This window comes from Trachurus trachurus (genome assembly GCF_905171665.1).
Source record: "Trachurus trachurus genome assembly, chromosome: 13".
In the NCBI taxonomy this organism is placed as follows: Eukaryota; Metazoa; Chordata; class Actinopteri; order Carangiformes; family Carangidae; genus Trachurus; species Trachurus trachurus.
This window is the reverse complement of record NC_139892.1, coordinates 39,958,405-39,983,952: the sequence shown is the minus strand read 5'-3', so window position 1 is coordinate 39,983,952 and position 25,548 is coordinate 39,958,405. Positions and strand designations below refer to the sequence as shown.

Sequence of the window (25,548 nt, the reverse complement as noted above, 5' to 3'; positions counted from 1 at the left end):
GTAGCCACACTGTGGGGATGGAACGGGGGTGTTAGAGAAAAAACAACGGACACATAATTCGTGAGACAAATGTAGCCTTGAAGCTGCGACTGCAGCTGCATCTGTCCTGGTATCACCTAGAGAGAAAATGTCAATGTTGTTTATGTGAACTTTCGCACAGAAATGTGTTATGTCGGTACCAGCAGTTCAACCAAAAAAAAAAAAAAATCAATTAATGCTGATCATTTAGGTTTTCCTGTTGAAGTCGTCTCCATTCACCCAAATATGTCCAACATCCTGAAAATTAACAATCTACAAAAAAAAATACTGAGTAGAGTATCCTTTAACTCTGGCCTGTGGGAGAAAATAGACATTATGATGGCCACATGGTCATGTGGCTTTCCGTCCTCAGCTGTTGGAAGGAGAGTAACAGGGTTAAAACAGTACTTGTCAGAAATCATAAGCCCACCCTTCTCGTCAACAGTTATGGTCAAAAGTCATGAGCAGTCAGGTAGTCCAAGTGTCGGAGGTTTTTATACTACTACCTTAAAGTCACTGAAAAACTTTTTTTTTTTCAGCCTCCACAGTCGTCAGTGTCACATCTAAGTGACAGGGTCTGAGCTTTTAGGCCTTTCCCATGAGCAATTGCTGCTAATGGTGCCTAAATTACTGCACAATGAGCGACCCATTGTCTGCTTGCTTGCTATGGCCAAAAAAAGCAAAAAATATATATAATCATAATACCTGTTTCTGTAAAAGGTTTGGAAATTTTCCGAATTGAAATTTTCTTCTTGAATGAGAGGGATTTTTTTTTTTTTTTTTCTCTGCTGAGATCACGTGACCCAAAATGTGACCTCTGTGGCATCAGACTGCAGTTTGGACAGGCTGGCCTAGTGCCCTTGTACAGCCAGGTGGGTGAAAAGAGCCAGAGCAGCTTTAATGCATCTCTCTCTGGTCTCACTTGCAATCCAAATAACCATCAACATTCTGCAACCAAAACGCTCCCCTCTGGCCGCTCCAGAGTCTCCAGTCTGTCCCTCAGAGCAAAGTTATGAATCGTTGAAGATTCACACTAACCCTCACGCAAAACGAGTGAACGCATACAGCGTCTCACCAAAACAACAAGGCAAAACCAAAATTGACTGTCATTCTACATAAAATCGTTTGAAAGATCAACAACAACAAAAAAAATTTACTATTTGTTGGAATTCTAAACAAAATCGTGTACTGATTCTGTACCATCGGCGCCCTGGCCTGCACAGCAACATTTACAGCCTGCAGGTCTTGCACAAATCTCCACTCCGCAGGCTCGCCCTCAGGTCGAATCTTATGCACCAGAAAAAATGGGGGTTCTCACTGGAGAACCAGCGCATGGCACAATCACACCAGCTTTCAACAAAGCATCATACACAGGCCTAATGCCTTCAACTGCTTCATGTCTGAGAGGATAGGCTACTGGTTACAACAGGGACAAAACAGTGTGATTTCATTGTTGTAACAACAGGCTCATAATTGTTTTTAATCAGAAACGTCATGCTTACTTTTAGCCCAGAGATGACTGAGAATATCTTTTAATTCCGAGATCTCTTCAACAGATTTAAACAGTTTCTTGTCTATGTGAAAATTGGGATAGTCAAAGAAAAATATGATCTCATCCTCAACTTCAACATCATTATTCAACAATTTGCAATTTGCCCTCAGGACTTCTTTAAAGTGCACCTGAGGATCAGCTGTAGCCTTCTAGTTTGAGGAAGCATTTAGCTTCTCTACCCAATTTTCCAAGTTTGTACATGCAGGATTCACCAATGAGATGTGTGGTTCAGATTGTTGAGGCAATACATTTAACATTATCTCAAAATAACCTATTTGCATTCAAACAATCCCCGCCTAGCATTATTTCATCAGTGATACTCTTACTGTCATAATAGGAGTGTATGTGTGTACTGCAGCGCAGGCATGTGACGTCAATGTGTGTGTGCGCTCAGAGCAGCAGCACAACAGAGCAGGGGGAGAGTAACTTTCCCCCAGCATGATTTGTGTGTCGGGGTGGTGGAAAAGCATTGATAGTTTTCTACCCTTATCTCACTTATACCCTGTCTAGTGTACAAATCAAAACCTAACAAACAAATACAATCCTTTTTTCACCAATTTAAAACTGGACTTCTGTCATAGCTAAGGAATGAGTGTTTGAAAATTTTCCCAAATTAGGATCAAATGCATTTTAGTGGAGCTTTGTATCTTTTAAAAAATTTCCCTCCCACACCAACTGTCTGCTGATACATGGCGCTGAGTTTAAGCTATTTATTATCAAGTTCACAGCTGCTTAACTAGAATCAGTGGCAGTATCAGTGTTACGGCGTGCAGCATGTGTCTGTGTATCAGTGTGTGTTAGTGTCGGTGCTCTCACGTGCTTCCAGCATGCTCCCAGCCAGCTCCGAGTCTCCACCAGATCCGTCCTGAGCCCCGCTCCCCCCATCTAGTCAATCATCTGCCTCCATGGGTGTGCGGCAGTCCCGTTGCCAATGTCCTTTCTGCCCGCAACGATAACAACACTCTCTGTCTCCACCACCTCGGCCAGCTGCTCCGCGTCCGCGGCCACGGCCTCTGTTTTGCCATCTTCCTCTGCGGTGGTCGCGGTTGTATTCACTTGCTGCAGCCAGCGATGCCATTATGTGGCTTTGTTTTTTGTCCGCCGCCCTTTTTTCCGCCTTCAGCTTGTCCTCCTTGGCCTTTTCAAAGTTCTGCTCTGCCCCCTGTGCATAGCTGGCGATCACTTCCAGGCTTGCGTGTCGCCATGGCAAGAAAACCTTTTGCACATGGGCGGACAGTTCCTGTCTCAGTCCTACCACAAAAGCAGAGGTGACCTGTGATCTGTATTTTCCACCTGCTTTTCCTTCCGCCTCTTCTGGTGTCATGCCACCGTGAGTTACCATAGCTGTTTTCAGTCTATGGAGGTATGCAGCGACAGTTTCGTTAACCCCTTGGTCAATGGCGGCTTTGTCCCAGTCTACGAGAACGGGAAATAACTCTTTGAGCTTGTCGCATAGCTGTCTGACAATTGCCATGTATCCGTTATTGTCGGCATGTTCCATGTCGCAATTTTTCATTTTCAGATTGTCTGCCCCACGCACTGTGGGGGCAATTTTGTGCCAGTCCTCTTTCATGTGCATTGCCAGCAGCCGTCTCAGTTCATCGATCGTTGGTCTGTGTGAGTCCACCAATGTCAGGATTGCTTTGGCAAACTTCTCGCCTCCCTCTGATATCTGTGGCAGGTGTGTGCTGGCATCAGCCAGGTCAGGCCCGGTCCAGGGCCTGTACACCAGTTGTACTTGCCCATCTCCTGCGGCCACTTCAATCATGGGGGCTGTCATGTGTCCCTCAGCTCCTGGTTCGGCCGTGGCCGAGTCTGTGTTGTTTTTGAAACCCAGGCCCGACCTCGTTGTAGAGCTGAGGTGGGGTTGGGGATGTGGTGGCACCTCACGCGATCTAGGTGTGGGCCTGGGGCGTTCCTGCCCCTGGCTTTGCCATGCCACCATGTCGTTATAGGGAGATCTTGGTAGCTGGTCGAGCCCCGTTGGAGGTGCTGCTGAGGAGTATGAGACCGCAGCTGCGCTGTGCTCATACTGTGGTGTGAAGCATGCAGCTTCAGCACCGGGCTTCAGCAGCTCTTGGTTAGGGAGGGGCTCAGGGTACGGTGGGGGATTCAGACTCATGCTTCTGAGTGCCTCCTGCAGAGAGGCATATACGTTGGCCAGTTCTGGTGATGATGCCAACGATGCAGATGCAGGCAGGGGCGATGATTGGAGTTGGGGCAGAGGCAGCTGAGGTTGAGGGCTAGTGGGAGGCTGATCCTCGGGTGGAGGTGGAGGTTGCGGCTGCTGCGGCTGCTGTGGCTGTGGCTGCTGCGGCAGCTGTGGCTGCTGCGGCTGCTGCGGCTGCTGTTGTTGTTGCTGGGGCTGCTGCGGCTGTGGAGATGCAGGTGGAGCAGAGTCCAGGTCCGGATCCAGCTTCACACACTGGGGCGCGGCTTCTTTGGGAGCCTGCCTACGCTTTGCCTCTTTCATCCACATCTCAAAAGCTTTCCAGTCTACCTCAATATCTTTTTTTTCTTTTTTCTTTGTATTTTTTGATTGCGCTTCCTCTAATAGCTGTAATCTAATTTGTAGAATCTCTAGCTGTTTAACGCTGAGGCTTCCTGTTCTTGGAAATTTTAATTCTCTGACCCACAGATCTAATTGGGTTAGGGCTTCCTTCCCATGATTAATCCTCATGTATCTCACATTTGGGGCCTCATAATCTGGTCCCTCGGATGGGTTACTTTCAGAGGGTTTGCTATTCTCTGCTCCCATGATTATTCTCTCAGACGTTTGCAATTTTACTTAAAAGAAATCAAATTTAGATTTACCTTTTTTACTCACTATTACTCCTTTAATAGTAATAAGAAAAATGTCACTGTTAAATTATTATTTTTGTTTTAATCCGACAAATTTAGGTTACTTTTCTTTAATTACTAATTAATTTACCATGAAAATAGTACTACCAAATTTGGATTTTTATTTTATTTTCATTTAACAGATTCCAACTTTTTTAATTTTACTCTTATTTTTTCTTTTTCAGACAGTCAAAATTGTTAAGCCAACCTAAAACAGGCAACCAAATAAACTTCTAAGCCTAGTGGACTCTAACCACAGGAATAGGGACTTGAACCCTATTTTTCTTTTTCTGCTAAATCTAGTAGACTTGAACCACAAGAATAAGGACTCTAACCTTATACTTAGCTTTTTCTTCCTCTTAGAGTTAATAGGGACTTGAACCCTATTTTTTCTTTTTCTTCTAAATCTAGTGGACTTGAACCACAAGAATAAGGACTCTAACCTTACACTTAGCTTTTCCTATCTTTTCTCAAAACTCACCAGAAAGAAACAGCGAAGTGTCTTCCGTAGCCACCGAGTTCGTTAGACCCAAACAGTGAGAGGACTCCGTTTTCCCAGACGTCAGGCCCTCCTCTCAACCTTCCTTTGGGGAGTTAGAGGTTTCCCAAGGGCTTGGCCCCTGGAGCGCGCGTTCTAACACCCTCGGTCCAGAGGTCCCGGAATCCGCTCACGGATGAGGTCCCTTCGTGGTCGCCAGATTGTGGTGGCAAAAAATGTTGTTCCTTCACCAAAGTATTTAAAAAAGGATGACTGGACACGTCAGCTGTCTTTCTTGAGTTTTAATAAAAGGCATTCATGAATGGAGTCACACACACAACCGAACAGGAGTACAGTCAGTGAGTGAGTGAACTGCAGAGGCTCACCCGGGCGCTATCTTTATAGTTACCAAAACACATTTTGAACAACAGACAAAATATATGGCTGTGAAGCTGTGCCTGGCGTCACCGCCAGGACAGAACTCCCCTTGTAAATTAACACAGAGCACCGGTCTGACCTTTAGCCTGCTCTGTGTAGATTCAGTACTAGCTGTGCCTGGCTCCATATCATAACAACAGGTATCAGGAACACATTATCTGAATACCACTTTCTACAAGGAGAAAAGGAAAATCACTTAGTTAAACATGGTTATACAACCCTTGTAAGCATACACTGGGTTACACCAAAATTTCCCATTACACTCTCTATCCATCCATCCATCTACCTACCTACCTATCTATCATCCCCCTCTCTCTTTTCTTTCTTTCTTCTACCCCATTTCTTTTTACTTCTTTGTTTCTTTCTTTGTTTCTTTCTTTCTACTCCTTTTCTCGTTCTTAGTTTCTACCCCATTTCTTTCTTTCTTTCTTTCTTTCTTTCTTTGTACCGCTCTCTGTATATCTCTCTCTTTCATTTATCCACCCCAATTTCTTTCCTTCTTTCTTACTACACCCCTGTCTCTTTCATTCATTCTCTATTTTCTTTATCTTCTATTATTCTGTTTTTCTTACCTTTTTCTTTCTACCCTTCTCTCTGTGTATTTTTCTTTCTTTCTGTCCTTTTGCCCTTATGTTCTTTCTTTCTTTCTTTCTTTCTTTCTTTCTCCATCTACCCTTCCCATTTTCTTTCTTTCCTTCTGTCCTTTTCTTTCTTTCTTTCTTTCTTTCTTTCTTTCTTTCTTTCTTTCTTTCTTTCTTTCTTTCTTTCTTTCTTTCTTTCTTCAGCTCATTCAGCATTGCTTTCAGCATTCACACCATTTCCATTCTTGGAAATGTTTTTTCTAGTTGATCATGAGATCCTGATCCGTCCTGTCACTGTGATCAGATGGTTTCTATTAGAGCTCCTTCATCCACTCACTGCTGCTGTGGCTCCTGTGGAAACCTGCTCACAGCCTCATTCTTCAGCTTCCTGTGGTGTTTTCTTCAGACAAACACAAGTTGTGTTCACACTAGGGTTTGCACAGACTAGTCGACCAGTCGACTTTACTGCTCCACAATGACGTTTTGAGCTGGACGTCGACTAGTCGCTGATCATGTGACAGTAGCTGCTTGAAACAACAGCTGAGTGCGCTGAATGAAAAAAATACGAGCGCTGGCGCACGCAAGCGTCTGGCAGCGAGTAATGGTGTGTCTGTATGTTCTCTGTTTTCGTCGCCTACTTAGTCTTTAATGTTCCTTTTTTTTGCCGAGTATCGGCTCGCTCGTGTGCGCCCAGATAACGTTTGTGTGCTGGCCGAGTTTTGCAGCTCGAGTCTGCGAGGAAATCCCTCCTGGAGTCTTTCCTGAACTCTCAACCTGAGACATAGCCTACAATCATGGACTCCTTTACCTTGTTCCTGGTGCTGGCGGCGTTTCACCTTGCCTGGAGCCTACGGTCTCCAAGCCACCCCACCAGAATACAGTACAGCAGAGTGCTTCTACTCCGCTGGAACGTGCAGGACCGTCCGGGCGACCTCATCGTGCCCAACCCTGGTGATCTACTAAGACCTGGCTGCCAGAAGCCCCTCGGAGGACATCAACAACGTAAGACCAGGAAGCGAGGGAGGAGAGGTGGCGTTCGCCAAAGGAAAAAACAACCCCTCTCCCGTATCCCGCTATCATCCCCTCCAACGCACAGTCCCTCAGGAATAAATCCGAGGAGTTGCAAGCGCTGGTGCGCTTCAATCACAACTTCAGGGAATCATGCATCCTGGCTTTCACCGAATCCTGGCTATCCAACCGGGACTCTGATGCTGACCTGGAGATCGACGGGTTCGGGAGACCTATCTGGCTGGATAGAAACGCCACAATCACGGGCAAGTCAACGGGCGGAGGGGTATGTTTATATGTCAATGAGCGCTGGTGTAGTATTAAATCTGTTATCGTCCGCGAGAGACTGTGTACTCCTGACATCGAGCTGCTCTCCGTTTCATTACGGCCGCCGTACCTGCCCAGGGAGTTCCCCCAGATATTTATCACCCTGATATCTATCCATCCCGGGGCCAGAGAAATGAGCGCTTGTGAGCAAATACACCGAGTTACACAGAAGCTCCAACTAATCTCTCCAGACGCACCAAACATCATCCTTGGCGACATGAACCACTGCTCACTGAATAAAACTCTGAGAGACTTTTTCCAATATGTCACATGCCCCACCAGGAGCAACAAGATCCTTGACAAATGTTTTGTCAATGTCAGAGAGGCATATAAGTCATTACCCCTCCCGCCCCTGGGTGCATCCGATCATAACTGTGTGCATCTCATTCCCGTGTATCGCACTGCATTAAAAAGAGGCAAAGTGCAGAACATTAGTTTTAAGGACTGGAATGACAGACTCTTCAAGGCCTCCTCGATTCTACAGACTGGGACATGTTCATTGAATCCTCGGCCGACATAGATGAACTGACAGATGCCGTCACAAGCTGGACTTCATACTGTGAAAGCATTGTTATCCCTATTAAATATGTCAGAGTACATCCTAACTCTAAACCATGGGTGTCGAAGTCTCTTAAAACACTTCTACACAAGAAGAATAAAGCCTTCAGGGAGGGTAATAAATTAGAACTGTGCAATTTGCAAAAAGAAATTAAGAGAGAAGTCAGAGCTGGAAAAATTAGATACAAGAACAAAATAGAAGCCCAACTCAGAACAAATAATCTGGGCTCAGCATGGGAGGGCATGAAAACAATCACAGGACTGAACAACAGTAGTAGAGGAAGGGTCTTGTTGCCCAATTATAACTCTGATCACCATCTGGCTGAGAGCCTTAATGCTTTTTATGGTAGATTTGACGATCATGATTTTAGCAGTAATCATTCTGAGCTTAAAAATAGGCTCCTGTCAGCCCCTCCTTTGAATCCTTTTTTCAATGAACTAAGTGTTATCAAGTGTTTTAAAGGGTGTAAACCTAAGAAGAGCCCTGGCCCGGATAACATTAATGGTCGCCTTTTAACCTGTTCACGCAGGCCCCCTAGTGGTTGGGACGCCGGCGTCCCAAATCAATAACACACGAACGGCGTCCTTAATACAAACGAAAGTAGGCCTGGTGTAATTAAAACTCCACCACAGACCTTTTAAGGACACTTTCGGCAACATGTAGAAAAAAAAATGAAGTTTTTAGGTGCTACGGTTTTTTCACAGTCACTGAAAATGTCTCAAACAATATCAGACTACGGCAGCCCGCAAGTGACGTCACGTCAACAACGAAGGTGATTTAAACATATATGTACCATCTGTACACCTCTTCTTTCACCACCAAAAAATCATAAACTGTCATATAAACAAAGGCAAAGCACAAAAATGCAGTTTTTACCCCATTAAAGGTTTAAACAAGCCTGCTCACTCTACACAAACAAACCCGGAAGTCATTTTCGAGTGCCGAAAAAGACGGACATAAACAGTCACAGACCCACTAAAACACTGAATAAAATTACAAGCTTACCCTCTTTTTCAAGCTGAAGATGTGCTCGACAAAACCGGCTTGGTTGATTTTATCCATCGTGACCAGATAATCCTTCAATGGTTACGTTTACCCGCAGTGCTAATGCTATGAGCTATTATCCATCAGACTGCGCACCCGCTTTGCGCATCTCTCGTCGCCTGTCAATCAAAGTCACGGGGGTGAAAACTTTTTGGTCCAATAGCAGAGACTCTAAGGTGTGACCTGATGTATAATGATCCCTGATTGGGCAAAGCTTAAGCCTGCACCCAGCTGGTTCATGTGGTTCCCTCTCCCCCTAGTGTCAACAAGTAAGCAATACAAGTCTCCACAAAAAGTGTGTTTTTACTGCCCCAAGTTTAATTAAAATAATAATAAAAGACAAAATGAACTATTTCAAATGTCCTTGTTAATTTAAGCCATCACTGATGGTTGTGGGATGTTTACTTCTGGAGTTTTAAAGGAAAATAACAATATAATACAGGCGAAAATAGGTAAATTCATGTTTGGATGGGTTTTGGACACTAAATATTCATCCCCATAAATTAAATTTTCAAATGGCATTTTACTTATGTAACTGGTGTTCCTAAAAGCCATCAAGTGTGTGATTGGCCCCAGTAAGTTATCTGTTGGAAAAAAAAAAAAATCTCACTAAAATCTTGCAGTGTGCATTTTAGCCAAATTGGACAATTTTGGACAGTTTTTGCACGCTGTACATCGCCAAGGGACACTGTTTGGAAAAACTCTATAGTGCCTCAGTAGTTTTACATATCACGCCAGGTTGCTTTTTATTGATTTTTCTTCAGCATTCAACACTATCCAGCCACATGTCCTAGTTATAAAACTAGTTGACTTTTTTGGTTTGGATCTATGTCTGGTAGGTTGGATTCTTGATTTCTTAACAAATAGATCTCAACGAGTAAGAGTTAATGGGATTTTGTCCAGCACCTCGTCATCTTCCACCGGCTCGCCTCAGGGCTGTGTATTATCTGCCCTCTTGTATATTCTATATACCAATGACTGTCGCAGCCGTCACATAAACAGATTCATCATTAAGTATGCCGATGATTCACTTATTGTCAGCCTGCTACATGATGATGAGGACAGTCATGGTCCTGTTCTTGATGACTTTCTGTCTTGGTGTAATGACTCCTTCTTGCAACTTAATGTAACAAAAACAAAAGAGATCTGCATCGATTTCAGGCGTACCCATCCAACAGCCCCGGACAGTGTCATAAACGGTGAGAAAGTCGAATTTGTAAACAGGTATAAATACCTGGGTACAATAATTGATGATCAACTGAAATTTGACCTCAACACTGAAATGTTATGTAAGAAAGGCCAGCAGCGCCTATACTGCTTGAGGAAGTTGGCCAGGTTTCATGTGGACAAGACTCTGATGAAAATGTTTTATTGTGCCTATATTGAGTCTGTCATCTCTTTTTCCATTGTCTGCTGGTACGGCAATCTTTGCATCAGAGATAAGAATTCCCTCGGAAGAATTGTGAAAGTGGCTTCTAAGGTCGCAGGCATCCAGTTTGATAGCCTGGACCACATATTTAACAGACAGGTGCTCATCAAAGCTCTGTCCATTCGCTCAGAGGATGCCCATCCCTTGTGCTCAGAGTACAGGCTCCTCCCATCAGGCCTTCACCTGTGCGTCCCTCGGGCCACAAAAAATAGATACAGACTTTCTTTTGTGCCTGTTTCCATTCGAGCACTGAATGCTTTGAAATAATGACTGGTTGTAACCTGTTTAAGTCTGTACTGGCCACCGTACTGTCCCAATCATTTTGCTCTCCTCTGTGTGAGACTGCACTTTATCTGATGCACTTTACTTGACCACTATGTTCTTAATAGTGTTATCTTGGATCTTGTATTCTGTGTTTTAACGGTATTTCCTATATTTATCTCTTATATGATCACAATTAGTGCATATTTTATTTATATTGTTATTTATAATGATGTGCTTCTATGTCACTATATGTCTTTGTGTTGTATGTTTTTTTACCTTTATGTGATTCTATGAGCTGCAATCCAAATTGCCCTTTGGGGACATGAAATAAACTGAACTGAACTGAACTGAACTGGATAGAACCAGATCGTACCAGACAGGAAGTCGGGCACAGAAAAGGCGAGAGACTCCGGTCAATTTTCAAAATAAAATAAATGATGATTAAGTTTGCTTGTCCATCTATAAATATTTGTCAGTTGCGTCTGCACCATAGCCTGTAAAAAGAATGGACGCAGCGTCTGTGACGTCCCCCATCGGTTTTGGGGAGTCGTTTTTATGACTCCAACATGGCGGCCTGAACAGCGCCATGTTGGATTGGACGGCCGAGAACCCGCCCACTGGCCTCGAAGCAGCTGTCCACGGAGCTGCTCGGACCTGTCACTCAACGTTTCTGCGCCCTGATTGGCCAGAGTTTTAACCTAATAACAGTAAAACAGTAGAGTTAAAACCCCTCAGAGTGTGGGGTAGAAACTATCGATTGAGACCAGAAAACGTGCTGACACCAGGCTTTTAACATGTTTACTGAGGATGTAAAGTGGGTGATTTTAACATGGGGGTCTATGGAGAATGCTGCTTTCTGACACCAGCCCCCAGAGGAAGAAGAGGGGATTGCAGTTTGTTGAACGCGGAAGTGACACTTCTCAGACCCACAACTGCCTCCTTGGTCTGCACTCAAGACACACATCCATACAGCGGTAGAGACAGACCTGTGTGTGTGGAAAACCGAGCAGCCTACAGACGGGTCGATGTTTGACCGGCGCGGAGAGAGAGAGCAGGAGAAGCTGCTGCCTGCGAGACCGGCCAACATGTACGTACTTGTCATGCATTCTGACCTCCTAGTACGCATATTGTTTGATCTCGTATTTCGCCAGTTTTCAATCAAGTTGTCACCAGCCTTGTTGTCACTGAAGATCATGCTCCGGTGCCACACAGATCTGTGCGTAAGCGGTGTGCTTTCAGCCAATCAGAACGCTTCATTTTCACCCGCCCTCCTCCGGGCTTTAGGCTTGGGTGAAAGGACAGAACCGCGCGACGCCGACATTTAACCATATAAATGACGGCGCTTGCGAATGTCCGTGTCACCGTGTCAGCGACTGTTTGGTGCGTGTGTGGCTGCGTTGTCACTGCTGACTAACAAGCAGCTGTTGTTGTTGATGTGTAGCGCTACCTGCAGCAACAACAACAGTCGCTGCAGCTTCTACTGAGAGCTGGTCAGACGTAACGCACCTGAGACACACACACGGACCGACCAGCTTCTACTGAGAGCTGGTCAGACGTAACGCACCTGAGACACACACACGGACCGACCAGCTTCTACTGAGAGCTGGGGTCAGACGTAACGCACCTGAGACACACACACGGACCGACCAGCTTCTACTGAGAGCTGGTCAGACGTAACGCACCTGAGACACACACACGGACCGACCGCACAGATGTCGCAGACATCGTTGAACTTTTCACACTAATGAAAAAAAAACTACCGTTTTGTTGTGTGACGGCAGATACAGAACCAGGTTTAAAGTTAGAGAGGGAGAAGGAGGAGGTGAATGGGTGAGGGGGGGGCAGACAGGCAGGTGAGGTGGGGGAGAAGGGGAGAGAGGCTGGTGAGGGGGGGGGGGGGGGGCAGATAAACTACAGTATTTTATTTTTGACCAAATGTCCTTGTTGTTGACTTGTGGATAATGAAATAATTATTGTCCTGTGCTATTATAATACCCTGAAATGTTGATATCATGACATGTTTACAATACTGCAGTAAATGTCATGGCTTGTTATTAAGGCAGCCTAATGTCATATTATGATATTATGACATCCCTAGCAAAGCACAGAGAGTAGAACAGTAGTTGAATGACAGTTCATCTACAGTCAAATTGAACGTGGGTGAAGAAATAGAGCATTTTTCTCAACACATGTTCTCCTCTTCTTCTTCTTTCCTGGTGCATTGTGGGATATCTGGGCTGGTCAGCTCCACCTGTTGTGTCTTCATCTTCTTTGCTGTGACGTGTGTTTGTGCAGCTTGAGAGTCAGAGAGTGAAAGTGTGTGTCTCACACTGCAGTGACATCACATGGAGAAAAGACATGATGAAGTGTTTCCTCCTGGTCTCCTCCTGCTCTGTATCATCACTAGATAAAGACTCCAGCTCCTTCTTCTCTGTGCTCAGTGTTCATCCAGACATACCAGCCTCCATGTGAACACAGTGATAAAACAGTGTGTGTGTGAGAGCCATGTAATGTCCATGTGTGCATGTGTAGCAGTTGTGAAATGGTTGCTTATTGATAGCTTTCAGTGACGTCACTTCCCAGTGACCTGGCGGTCAAAAAGCAACATTCCAAAATAGCAGCGCAACGGACTTTCTATGGACAAACAACCGAGTAATGACTTAAATGATCTGTCAGCAGCCGAGAAAGAAAGATATAAAAACAACTTTGAAGTTTTGGGCACTTGTGACCCATATTCAACACCAGCTGCTGTATACAAGCTGTTTAAAATGACCAGTTCCCTGCCGAAGCTCGAGTTGGGCGATGTTTACATTTACCTGGTGGAGAATCCATCATCCTCCACCGCTTGTAACCAATATTTCCGGTGTTATGGCTCAACTGGTTTCTGATTAAAAGCCCCATTTTGTAGTTTTTTTTATCTTAAAATAATGGGCCTCATTCACCAATATCTTCTTAAGAACCTTCTTAGATTCTTTCTTAAGTTGTTCTTAAGAAGTTCCTTAAGAAAACCCTACGTCAGATTCATCAACGCATTCGTAAGCCTCAGAATTGTTCGCAGCTGTGTTCCTACTTGATGAATGCCATCTCCTCGTAAATTGAGGGTGTGTGCCAGGTGAGTCTAATTAACATAGGATTAGCATAGGTAACGGCCCCATCAATGCCCGTAAAAGGGCATGAGACTGCAGGGCCGTGTGCACACAGCACCCACAGGCACTGAGCAGAGGAGGTGAAGTGAGAAATAAAGTTGAAATGCTCAAATGAAAATCTGGGAGGGAGCACCAGACTCCAAACATAAAAAGAACTGAAGTAGTGAAGTGGCGCTACTGTGGCAGGAATGAAACTAAGAAACAAACAAAAGGCTTATATTTAGTTTATATTTTTATATTTATATTTATATTTATATTTAGGCTATATTTAGTAGCCAGCAGTGGATGCAGCTCTTCGGGTTGTTATCAGAGAGACCACACTCTTACATGTGCCATCATAAATATCATCATATTATCATATATTTAAAAAAAATAATAAAAACAGTTGTGTAGTGTTAACACTTTAAAAAAAAACTGATATGAATTAAGTGTCTATAATGTTTTTTAAGAAACTGCAATGATTTGTCAATTATTATTATTAATATACAATTATTAAAAACATCATAAAAGATAAGAAAATAATTCTTATTCAAATCATATAATATCATACAACTGCAAAACAAAAGAAAACACTATAATCGCTTATTTTTGCAGAAGTCTCAGCACTTAAAAGTGCGTAAGTATACTCCTGACTGTTCTTAGATTTTGTTCTTAGTTAAGAACAAATTCTGGATAAGAAAACATTCATGAATGCCACAATCTTCGTAAAAACTTCGTAAGTAGGACTTAAGAACAAATTTGTTCTTAAGAACGGTTCGTGAATGAGGCCCATTGTTTCTGAACTCATTGAAGTGGTAGAAATGTACCTGTAACTTTCCTGTGTGGGAACACCGTCCTGGTACCGCAGCTCCGCTGAGCTCCACAGCTGAGCTCCAGCCCACTGAGCCCAGGCTCCCTGCTCCTCTCACCCACAAACCAGAGCCCTTAGCTGGGCTGCACGGTGACCAGCTGCCCCCCTCCTTCCCCCCGGAGCTTTGCTACGCACCGCTACCGACGGCAACGATGACGGCGGTCCGATAGCAGCGGGACCGGCGGCGGCGATGATAACAAAGGACCGCCGCCACCGGACACGGCAGCAGTACCGCCCACGGCGGCAGCGACACGGTAACGAGGGTCGGGACCGACCGCGGCGCGGCGAGGACGATGACCCGGTATTGTTTAGCGTATTTTCAGAGTGTTTTCCATTAGTTCGTAACTTTAACATGACAGGCTTTGTCATACTGTGCAGTGTTGTGCAGACTAGTGAGAGTAGTGTGGCGCTGACTGTCTGTAGATTGGCGGAACAGGTTCACTCACAGAAGCATATGGCTGCACTAACATGTGAACTGCGGCTTGATTTGTGAATTTGTGACAAATCTGCGGACGGAAGTGCAGCACAGCTGTTGTTCGGTACGGTAACCAGTTAAATCAGACACCAGTTGGGCCATAACACCGGTATTTTTGAAGCAGCAGGGAGCAGTGTGTGTTTTTCTGCCTTGTCCTAAGCCGCGGACAGCGGGGAAGTGGATTGTTTTGACCGCCAGGGGGGCGTTCCATACGGGCCGTGACGTCACATGAAAGCTATCAATAGGCTGAAGGATGACAACACCATGGATCTGAGTTGGTTCATTTATTCTGCAAAGGCAGCACAGGGGCAGAGTCAGGAAACACACAGCTGCAGGTAGAAACAGTCTGCCTCCACAACAAGAGCAGCCAGAGTTTGTTCCTCTTTTGCTGCTCTTTACTGTATTGTATGTCACAATAAAAAATAAAGGAATAAATAAATAGTAATAATAATTTTAGAGAAAAGATACTCTCCTGAATAGAAACTAAAAATAATCACATGAAATTAATATGTCTATAACCCACTTGTAAATAATAATCATTAGAAAAACAGAATAAAAATCACCATGAAATGATCAAATAAAAATATTCCATACTTTTCCTCCACACAAGGACAATAATAAAAAGTGAAATAATGTGTGCTCTAGTGACGTTTTTACAGCTCTGACCAGACTCAACTCTCATATATTTACCACAAACACATCTCAGAAATCACATTTCAAAGCATTTTTCAGACAAAAGGCACCTGCAAAGGCAGCACAGGGGCAGAGTCAGGAAACACACAGCTGCAGGTAGAAACAGTCTGCCTCCTACGACAGGCCACAAAACACACACACGGCAGACGTCACGTTAAACCCAAACTACAGCCGCTTTTTCACCGTAAAACACAATTAAAAACACGGCAACACATTAATAAAAGCTGTCGTTACTTTAGCGCACAGTTTCAACCGCATTACATGACAGTTTAAGTGCATATTTTACAGAGCAACGTGAGAGCTTCACAACACGTCTTACCACAACAAGAGCAGCCAGAGTTTTGCCGGGAGTTTGGTCCGACGTCGCCCACGTCCCCCTTAGTGTGTTACCCCAATATCGCTCCCCCTTGCTACAGGTGAAGATGGAACTTAGAAATAGAAGTGATATAAAACAAAGCAGGAAATTCTAACTTGTTTTAGATAGTGTTAGCATCGAGCAGGTTTTGAGAATGTTCACCATAATGAATGATAAAAATAAAGAAATAATGACTATAATGAATGATCAGATGAATAAAACAAAGTAAAGATTGACCCAGCTACACATGCTGACAGAGAAGGTGCTGCTCTGACCCCCCTCCTCCTTTCAGGGTGGAGCCTGCTGGAGTCCCATGGTTGACACCAGGTCTGAGGAAGTGTAAGTCTGTTTTTACTTTGATTCATGGAAACAAAGCAGCACATTCAACCATCTTCACACTGTCACATCACTGACCTCATGAGTCTTCATCAAACTGTCAATAACTGATCACATGATCAATAACTGCAGCTGTGTCTTGTTCTCTCCATCAGATTCCTGTCCACTCACAATCGACACAAACACAGTGAACAGACTGATCAAACTGTCTGACAACAACAGGAAGGCAACATGGGTGAGGGAGCGTCAGTCATATCCTGATCATCCAGACAGATTTGACTACTGGTCTCAGCTGCTGTGTTCAACTGGTCTGACTGGTCGCTGCTACTGGGAGGTCGAGTGGAGAGGAAACGTTGTTATATCAGTGAGTTACAGAGGAATCAGCAGGAAAGGAAACAGTAGAGACTGTGAGTTTGGATGGAACGATCAGTCCTGGAGTCTGAACTGCTCTGATGGTGGTTACAGAGTCTGGCACAATAAGAGAGAGACACGTATCACCTCCTCCTCCTCCTCCTCCTCCTCCTCCTCCTCCTCCTCCTCCTCCTCCTCTGTCTCTAACAGAGTAGCAGTGTATGTGGACTGTCCTGCTGGCTCTCTGTCCTTCTACAGAGTCTCCTCTGACTCACTGATCCACCTCTACACCTTCAACACCACCTTCACTCAACCTCTCTATCCTGGGTTTACACTCGGTTCTGGTTCCTGGTTGAGTCTGTGTTGAGTGAATCAGAGTCTCCTCCTGTCACAGAAACCTTCTCACTGTTGAACAGACAGTTCAGTCTCTACATGTCTGTCTCTGTCTCTGTCTCTCACTCACGTTTTCACATTCATGGATTAAACCAGTTGATGTTTTAAACTCTTCTCAGTGATTCTTGTAAACTTCTTCTTGTTTTTCAGGTCCCAATGATTTTTCTGTTGCCATGACGCTGAGTTCATTATTAAACTGTGTTCATCTCTGTCCTGTAAACAATCTGATGTGAAATAAACAAAAACATGATGTAAAAAATAATCAGTAAATAAATGAATCAATAAACAAACATGAACATGTCGACATTTATTACTGGATTTATTTTGAGATTCATTTCCTGTCAGATTTTAACTTATTCATTTAAGGATTTTTTTATTTATTCATCAAGTTTTGACTAAAATGTCTCTCCATAGGCGTCGATGTCTTATCAGTGTCTCTGCTGGTTCTCTGTGTTTCTCCACACTGCAAAAATTCAAAATCTTACCAAGAATATTTGTCTTATTTCTAGTCAAAATAAATCTAATTATACTTAAAATAAGACTCATCACATTTAAAAAGCAGCTTGTTTTTAGACACTTGTGTAACCTAACCCTACATCCCAATCAGCACAGAATGACTGATGAGTTTATCAATACAATGTTCAGCATGAGCCTATATCCAAAAACCAGTGGAGCCAGCAGAACCACAGCCCAGAATAACCTTCACAACACTCTCTGCCTGTTCAACAGTCACGCTGCTAGGATTAGCCACAAGCTAACATGAAGCTATCAAAGTGAGTGAAAAGCTTTTCCGTATCAATGAACTTGTCATGTATCTCACTCAGCATCATCACAGAACATCAGCAGTTGTTGTCTGGAGCAGATCTTCACATGTATGATCAATAAAGTCACCTTTAACCCTCAAATAGAAAGTTAGATTAACGGAGCTCAGTACAAGTCAACCTACCACGAGACTCCCACAGCAGACTGTTGCCTAGAAACGGGTCAACCCGCCAAGTCTGCAGGGGCTCGTTAGTGTGGCCTTTCAAAATAAGAGCTTCTAACTCATACATCATAATAAATACATAAAAAATAAATAAAGGAGTAAACGACTTCATATTGTAACAGGCAGATAAATAATAATAATAAACTAAGTGTAGTGCAGCTTTAACTCCTTAACTCTGTTACAGCAGCAAGTACAAGACAAAGCAGCCAGATAAATAAATAAAACACATTACAGCAGAGTGAGGACAGAGGAAAGCATCAATGTGTTTAGGAATGACTTGGAAACACTTTATAATGAAAACCATATTTACAATGTATATGGAACATTTTAAGAATATTCACATCATTATTAAAGAAAAAGTGTCCAGTGAAACAACAAAGCAGCAAACTAAAGTCTATAGATGGACCATGGATCATGAAGGGATTAGGAAACGCCTGTCAAAAGACTAATACACTCTACAGAGAATTTATTCAACAAAGAACTAAAGAGGCAGAAAATAAATGTAATTATCAGAAGTGAACCAATATTATAAAGCTCTGTAGAAAAGAAAACTATAGGACAATATTTATTAATATCAGGCAAATGATTGAGTTTAACTATGAATGCATATAACTTCAATACATATAAATAATAACACAAACAAGTGTGAGTATACTGTGGCTGCATTGACAAATACACCAAAGTTATCAAACCATTCTAAATACATTGACGTGACCTCAAAATCACAATTTTTAAGTTGTTTTTCAGGTTTTACATACCTGTGGAACAGTAAGAAAGTGTCCGACTGTCTCAAACACCATTTTATTCTGCCTCCTAGTGTATGGGAATGGGATGGGCTTGAGTTAGGAGTTTCTCACTGAACCTGGTATCACAGTGCCACCTATGGTCACAAAGTGGAATGACAACAAAATGACCTGTAGGGGAGTCTGACTCAGGATGTAACTGAAATAAATGAAGATAAAGAGAAAGAAGGAAATAAAAAATAAGGTGTGTGTGTGTATGACATCCTACTAATGAGAGGCTCTTTTTTCTGCCCTCTACATATAACGTGAAGAGGCTGAGAGAGACGTTTACCCTGACTTGTTGTGTCCTGTTTGTTAAGAACCAATAAAACCATTTAATAATAAAAGTGTCAACCCTCATGTTGAATAACCTCTGTCCTCACACTGTCAATGAGACCAAGGAGCCACAGTCAGTGAGAACAACTTTATTTAAAAATATCAAACGTCACTAAATCACATTTCAGTCTGAACAGTTTTTACACTGATATGAATATTTATCTGATAGAAACAATGACTGCGTTTACATGCACTTCAGTACCCCGATTTCAATCGGGTTTTTTAAGTACCCCGATTATTGATCAAATTCGGGGTATGGTGTTTACATGAAGTTAGAGAACCCCGGTTATTCAGTATCCCTGTATACATGATAAATACAGTATCCCGGTTTCTGATTACTGCGTCTTACGTGCGTATGTGTGTTTCATTCATGTTTATTATTTACAACAGGAAGCGCAACTACTAGGAAATATAGGTCCGAAAATTTACAAATTAAAAATGCTGCCATGTTATATAACTTAATAAAAGAAAGGTAAATTCAATGCAGACTGATCGGTTTATCTTAAAACATGCATTTATTGATGTAAAAGTGGTGATTTCTGTACACACGTTAGGCTCCAGAGCCTCCATGCAGGCAGCACTGCTCCTCCAATACACACATGAAGCTTCACTTTTCATTCAAACAAACTAAGGCAACTGCCACAATTATTAGATTTCTTCAATGAGACTAGCATTTATCTCCTAAAAATAATATAACCAGCCGGCAGTAAACATCTAAAAACCTACGGGTAAGTTAATTAACGACCGTCTTCTCTCCCGAGGTGACGGAGTAGTCTGGCCGGCCGAGCACGTCAGGAGCCGGGCTGCTGCCTCTGTGATGTCCCGGTCACAGCTCACACACGGGGAGCTTCACTCCTCCGAAAAACGTCGTAGCAAACTTGTAAACAGCCGTCATTTGGATAAACCGGCCGCACATTGGGGATCTAAACAGTTACTTTCTCGCATGAAAAAAACTAACAAAAAAACTTAATAGTCTCCTCGTTGCTCCAGAATGCGCTCTTGTTGTCGCCGCCATTTTGTACGTAACGTATCTATGGTAACGGTTACGTCAGCTGGCTGAGCAGCTTTCAGATATCGGGGTACTGTGTTTACATGCTCCAGTATCCTGATTTCTTTCGGAGTTCTCCGGGCAGCAAAATCGGGTTTCTCAAAATCGGGATATGAGCTTATCCCGATTTCTGGAATCGGGAAATGGTGTTTACATGCGCAAACACAAATTCGGGGTACTTAAAAAACCCGATTGAAATCGGGGTACTGAAGTGCATGTAAACGCAGTCAATGAGCTTCATAGTTGATGTGAGCAGCTGCTGCCTCCTTCTCCTCACTTCTTCTTGGTGTACTGCAACCACAGAGAGGACAGACTGACGTGTGTTGGTCTGTCTGACAATATTATTATTAGGGCCACGGGCAATTGCACCGGGCACTGGTCCCAACAGCTATGAAATAGCCCGGGCCCGGGCACTACTGTTATTGTGTGGATTTTTTCCTAGTCTTCTTTCTTCATCTTCCGGCCGACTTTCGGTTCGCTACTAGTCCTGCAACTCGAAAAAAAGAGCGAAAAAGACCAATCATTGGAGTTTAACAAACGTCTACTGCTCAGGCATACTTTCACCTAGAGACTCCATTTAAACTTTAAACAGTAGACACAAGTCTTGTGTATTGTCGTATTACTCCACGTTTTGATAGGTCATATAGTTTTTGATCAATCCCTGATCAATGACCATGATCATTTTGGAGAAATTATGATATTATAATGGGTGTGTATTGGACGGAATGTTCGTGTCAGAGTGCGTGACATCATCGGTTAGAGTGGGAGAGATGCCAGAAAAACTCCAGATTTTTTCTCTTTCCAAACTCGGCCTGGCCACAATTTACACTCTACACAAATAATTTTTTCAGAATTTGTAAGACAAACTTGTTATCTCTCTTATCATCTGCTCAAAATATCAGAGAGACTTACAGAATTTAAACTCTGAGCCTCTAAGTGCGGCCACGTCTGTCTCTGCTCCTCATTCACTCCAATACAAAGATTTTCTGAGAGAAGCAGAACGGCCTGATGTTTTAAAACTGCCAGCGTCGCCAAAATATTTACTGTAGAAACACCAAATCGTACCAAAAGTTTCAGTAAGTCCTTAGAGCAACGTTGATCTGTGTTTTGTTCTGATAGGAGTTACCGTTTTGTCATGCTGAGCCTAAATGTGAGACCGGTGCAGAGGCAGAAAATGGCTCTTTTTCTCCACGTTTCTGTCTGTCTCAGCCTGCGGGGGCCCCTATCGCCGTGGTAACCTCTTTGATCCTCAGGCCAGAGCTCGTTAACTTCATAAACAATCCACCTGGCGCTCGTTTAAATGTTTATAAACACCGACACAGCTAAATCAGACTGACACAGGATGCAGCTACTAACTAACTATGTGTCAAGTCAGTCACACACACACACACACACACACACACACACACAAACACACACACCTTCATGTGATTAAAACACAGTTAACGTGCAACAGAATTTAAACTTAAACCATGATTTAATCTGGTTTTAAAGTTAAACCTTGTTGGTGTCAAATGCGTCAAATGCCTCTGGTGGGAGCAGCTGATAGAGTCCCCCCCAGCTGAAAGCAGCCCACCCCACCAGCCAGAGGGTCCAGGACCATAGGGACTGCAGTGGAGGAAGGCTGCCTTAACACCCTGCACAATGGCACCCAGTACACAGAAGTTAGACAGGACCAGTCAGCCCATCACCTGGTCCGTTCAACAAATCAGTTTATGCTACTGTGATTTATGTAGCCTAGTTAAATACTACAGTAATCATCATAGTGTATTGGCAGGAAAGACCATTTAAATCTGTATCAAATATCGATTAATGAATTAATCGATAATTTGCATGTTGGTCTTGGTTAAGTACCACCTTGAAAAAAAACAATGTTTTGTTGCTTAAGCTATTCAGTCATTCAATGGTATACTAAAATCCATGTGAAAAAAATGCTTCTCACTGTTCTCAGGTCAAATATTTATATGCGATTAAAATGCAATTAATTGCGATTAATTAATTACAAAGCCTCTAATTAATTTGATTAATTGTTTTAATTGAGTCCTGGCCCTATTACACAAGATAAACACACACACACACACACACACACACACACACACACACACACACACACACACACACACACACACACACACACACACACAGGTAACCTAATGTGATTACAGCTCCTCCATATCAGTGCTTATAGAAAGATGATCATGTGTCTGTCTGATCAGCTCTGTCTTGACCTTAAGATCGTGGGTTTGATTCCCATGTTGACAGAGATGGCACAACCGGCAGTAGCCGTGGCCCATTCAAAATTTCCCGAGAGGAAATTTTCTAGTTTTCATTGTCATACTCCGGCACTGAGTCAAAGTTAATCGGCTTTATTGTTCACTTTTATGGTGCTGCAGAGTTTGGCAGCCTGTCTGTCACTCTGCTGCTGTCATAGAGCAGTCAGTCGCTTGTCGCTTTGTTGTGGTACGTGATCAAGCCTCTGCATTTTTTTTTTTTTTCGCCTGGTTTTTTTTTTTTTTGTGCTGGATTTTTTTTTTCGCCTGTTTTTTTTTTTTGTGCTGGATTTTTTTTTTTCGCCTGTTTTTTTTTTTTTTTTTTTGGTGCTGGATTTTTTTTTTTTTGGCTGATTTTTTTTTTCTTGGGCCGATTTTTTTTTTTTTGCCTGCTTTTCCCCCCTTTTTCCCGATTTTTTTTTTTTTTTGGCTGGCTTTTTTTTTTTTTTTTTGGTTGGCCCTAATACTCCTTCGTAAAAATCTGCCAGTGAAAGCAAGTTTTTTGTGTTTGTAATAAGAAAGAAAAACTTGCTCCACTATCAGATTTTTCTACTTATTTCAAGTGAAAATCTGCTTGAAAGAAGTAAAAAGTGTCTAAAAACAAGCTGCTTTTAATGTGATGAGTCTTAATCTAAGTAGAATTCGATTTGTTTTGACTAGAAATAAGACAAATGTTCTTGGTAAGATTCTGAGTTTTTGCAGTGTTTGAGGTGAAATAAGTCTTGGCCCAGTTGTTGTGTGTGTAATAATCAGCTGTAGCTTGTTTGATCCAGTGGTTTTCTACAGGGACGCTGTCCACACAGAGACTGTGTCACATCAACTCAGTGGATCTCAGTCCTTGTGTGTGTCAGTGGATGGAAACAGTGGTCCATGGATCATGTTGCTGGGCTGCAGCTTCATGACGCCATCTAGTGGACTGATAGTAGAAGTACAGCAGCTGATGGCAGCTTCCTCTTCCTCACTGCTGTGTGACTGCATTCAGCTGACACTGATATGAAGCAACAGACTGAAGCTTGATTTCAAACATACATTTGCAAGGTTAAAGGACAATTCCAGGCGAATTCAACTCAGGGGTGTATTTTCATATCATTTTAGGTCTAAAAGAATGAATCTGAAGATTTTCAGTTTAATTGCTCCTGTTTTGCGGTAGTTGCGTCTGTCCGCGCATCGCCACGGCAGCAATGAATGGGAGTGGATGTAAGTTCCGCTGTTTAGGCTGTTTCCATCCCTCAAAGCCACAGACAGCGTCAGATGGCTACTCAAACATGCACCGAGAAGTTTATTTACTTCAAGCAAGCCGACATGTTTGTAAAACTAGATCTAATTCAAAGTCTCCCGGAGTCTCGCGCGAGACCCAGTTGCCGTGCTCGGTGTGTTCAGGTGCAGTGGGAAAAGCTACCGTTTGTGTCATAAACACAGGAATATCAACTCTTTACTTGCTTCAAGTAAAAAAAACTTCTCGGCGCATCTTTGAGTAGCCACCTGACGCTGTCTGTGGAAAAAAATGTACACTTCAAGCAAGTAAAGAGTTGATATTCCTGTGTTTATGACACAAGCGGTAGCTCCCACTGCGCCTGAATACATCAGCACTGCAACTTCGGGCTCGCGCGAGACTCCGGGAGACTTTGAATTAGATCGACTTTTACAAACATGTCGGCTTGCTTGAAGTAAATAAACTTCTCGGTGCATGTTTGAGTAGCCATCTGATGCTGTCTGTGGAAAAAAAATGCGGCTTTGAGGGCTGGAAACAGCCTAAACAGCGGAACTTACATCCACTCCCATTCATTGCTGCCGTGGCGATGCACGGACAGACGCAACTACCGCAAAACAGGAGCGATTAAACTGAAAATCTTCAGATTCATTCTTTTAGACCTAAAATGATATGAAAATACACCCCTGAGTTGAATTCGCCTGGAATTGTCCTTTAAGCTTAAAACAAATGTGTATTTCTGTTGCAGGTGTAAAATTGTGGCATTCACAAAGCAAGGAATTGGAAAATTGCACAAATATGTCTCAGTTTAAGAAAATGTTTAAAAAAGAAAAGATAAGCGTCTACAAATTTTTTTATTTTATTTTATTTTTTTAACCTTTATTTAACCAGGCAAGCAAATTACTGGAGAAAAAGATAGATAGACGAGTGGTGTTCTGTTTGTTTTCTTGTCACAATGTTTCATCATCTTTAACATTTTGAAATAGGGTATAATATTGGTGTTGAAGTAAGCCAATGTAATTATAACAACAGAGAGGGGCAGGTACTATAAGTTTTCTTCATCTCCTCCAGCTCCTTTTCATTCATGGTGACAATGTGCAGCTACATTATGTAATTTTGTGCAACCTTGTGAAGAATGTAAACCATGAATGGAATAAACCAAAATGAAATGAAAAGCAGAGAAGAAGAGCCAATCAGTGGAGGAGCAGCTGGAGACATGATGGACATGTGAGCTGCTGTGCAGATGAATGATGTGTGTTTCCTCTGCAGGTGAAGCTACAAAGTGTGTGTGAGCTGATGTGGATGTGAGCTCAGCAGCATGGATCAGTGTGAGGACAGAGAGGAGGGAGCCCCTCCCTCTAAAACCAAGAGCCAGACCACAGGTCAAAGGTCAGATGAGCATCTCTAACTGTCCATGACTCAGATCACTGCTCCATCATTATTCACACTCAAAGCTCTGTGTGTGTTGTGTTCAAGGCCAAAGCAGCAGCACAAGCCACCGTCTGGATCCAACGATGAGTCCATTGGTCGTCGTCAGTTTAACAAGAGGCGAGCTTTATTTGAGAGGTAAGAATGTAAAACAGTCAGAAAGACTTTTCTCTCTAAAAGTCAGTTGTTGTGTTTATTAAAGGGACAACGAGGAGTTTCTATTTGGTTATAAAAAAGTCTCTCGTTAATGTGGATGAATCTACGTTACCACTTGTTAATGGCTCCATTTTAGATAAATATATCGTTTTGTCTCTATCGTTATTTTGTTATTTTAATTAATGGTGGAACTGC

General features: G+C 42.9%; 1 protein-coding gene across 1 annotated transcript in view; it reads right to left on the bottom strand.

The window, feature by feature from the left end:
- Positions 1 to 2,455, bottom strand: part of LOC310996396 (NACHT, LRR and PYD domains-containing protein 3-like) — a gene marked incomplete at its 5' end in the record, with an annotated part of 56,952 nt that extends 54,497 nt beyond the window's left edge. The window contains 2 exons of the mRNA XM_083985771.1: positions 1,219 to 1,305; positions 2,387 to 2,455. Coding sequence (XP_083841897.1) covers positions 1,219 to 1,305; positions 2,387 to 2,455 — 156 coding nt within the window. The remainder of the gene's footprint in view (positions 1 to 1,218; positions 1,306 to 2,386) is intronic.
- Between the last annotated feature and the right edge of the window lie 23,093 nt (positions 2,456 to 25,548).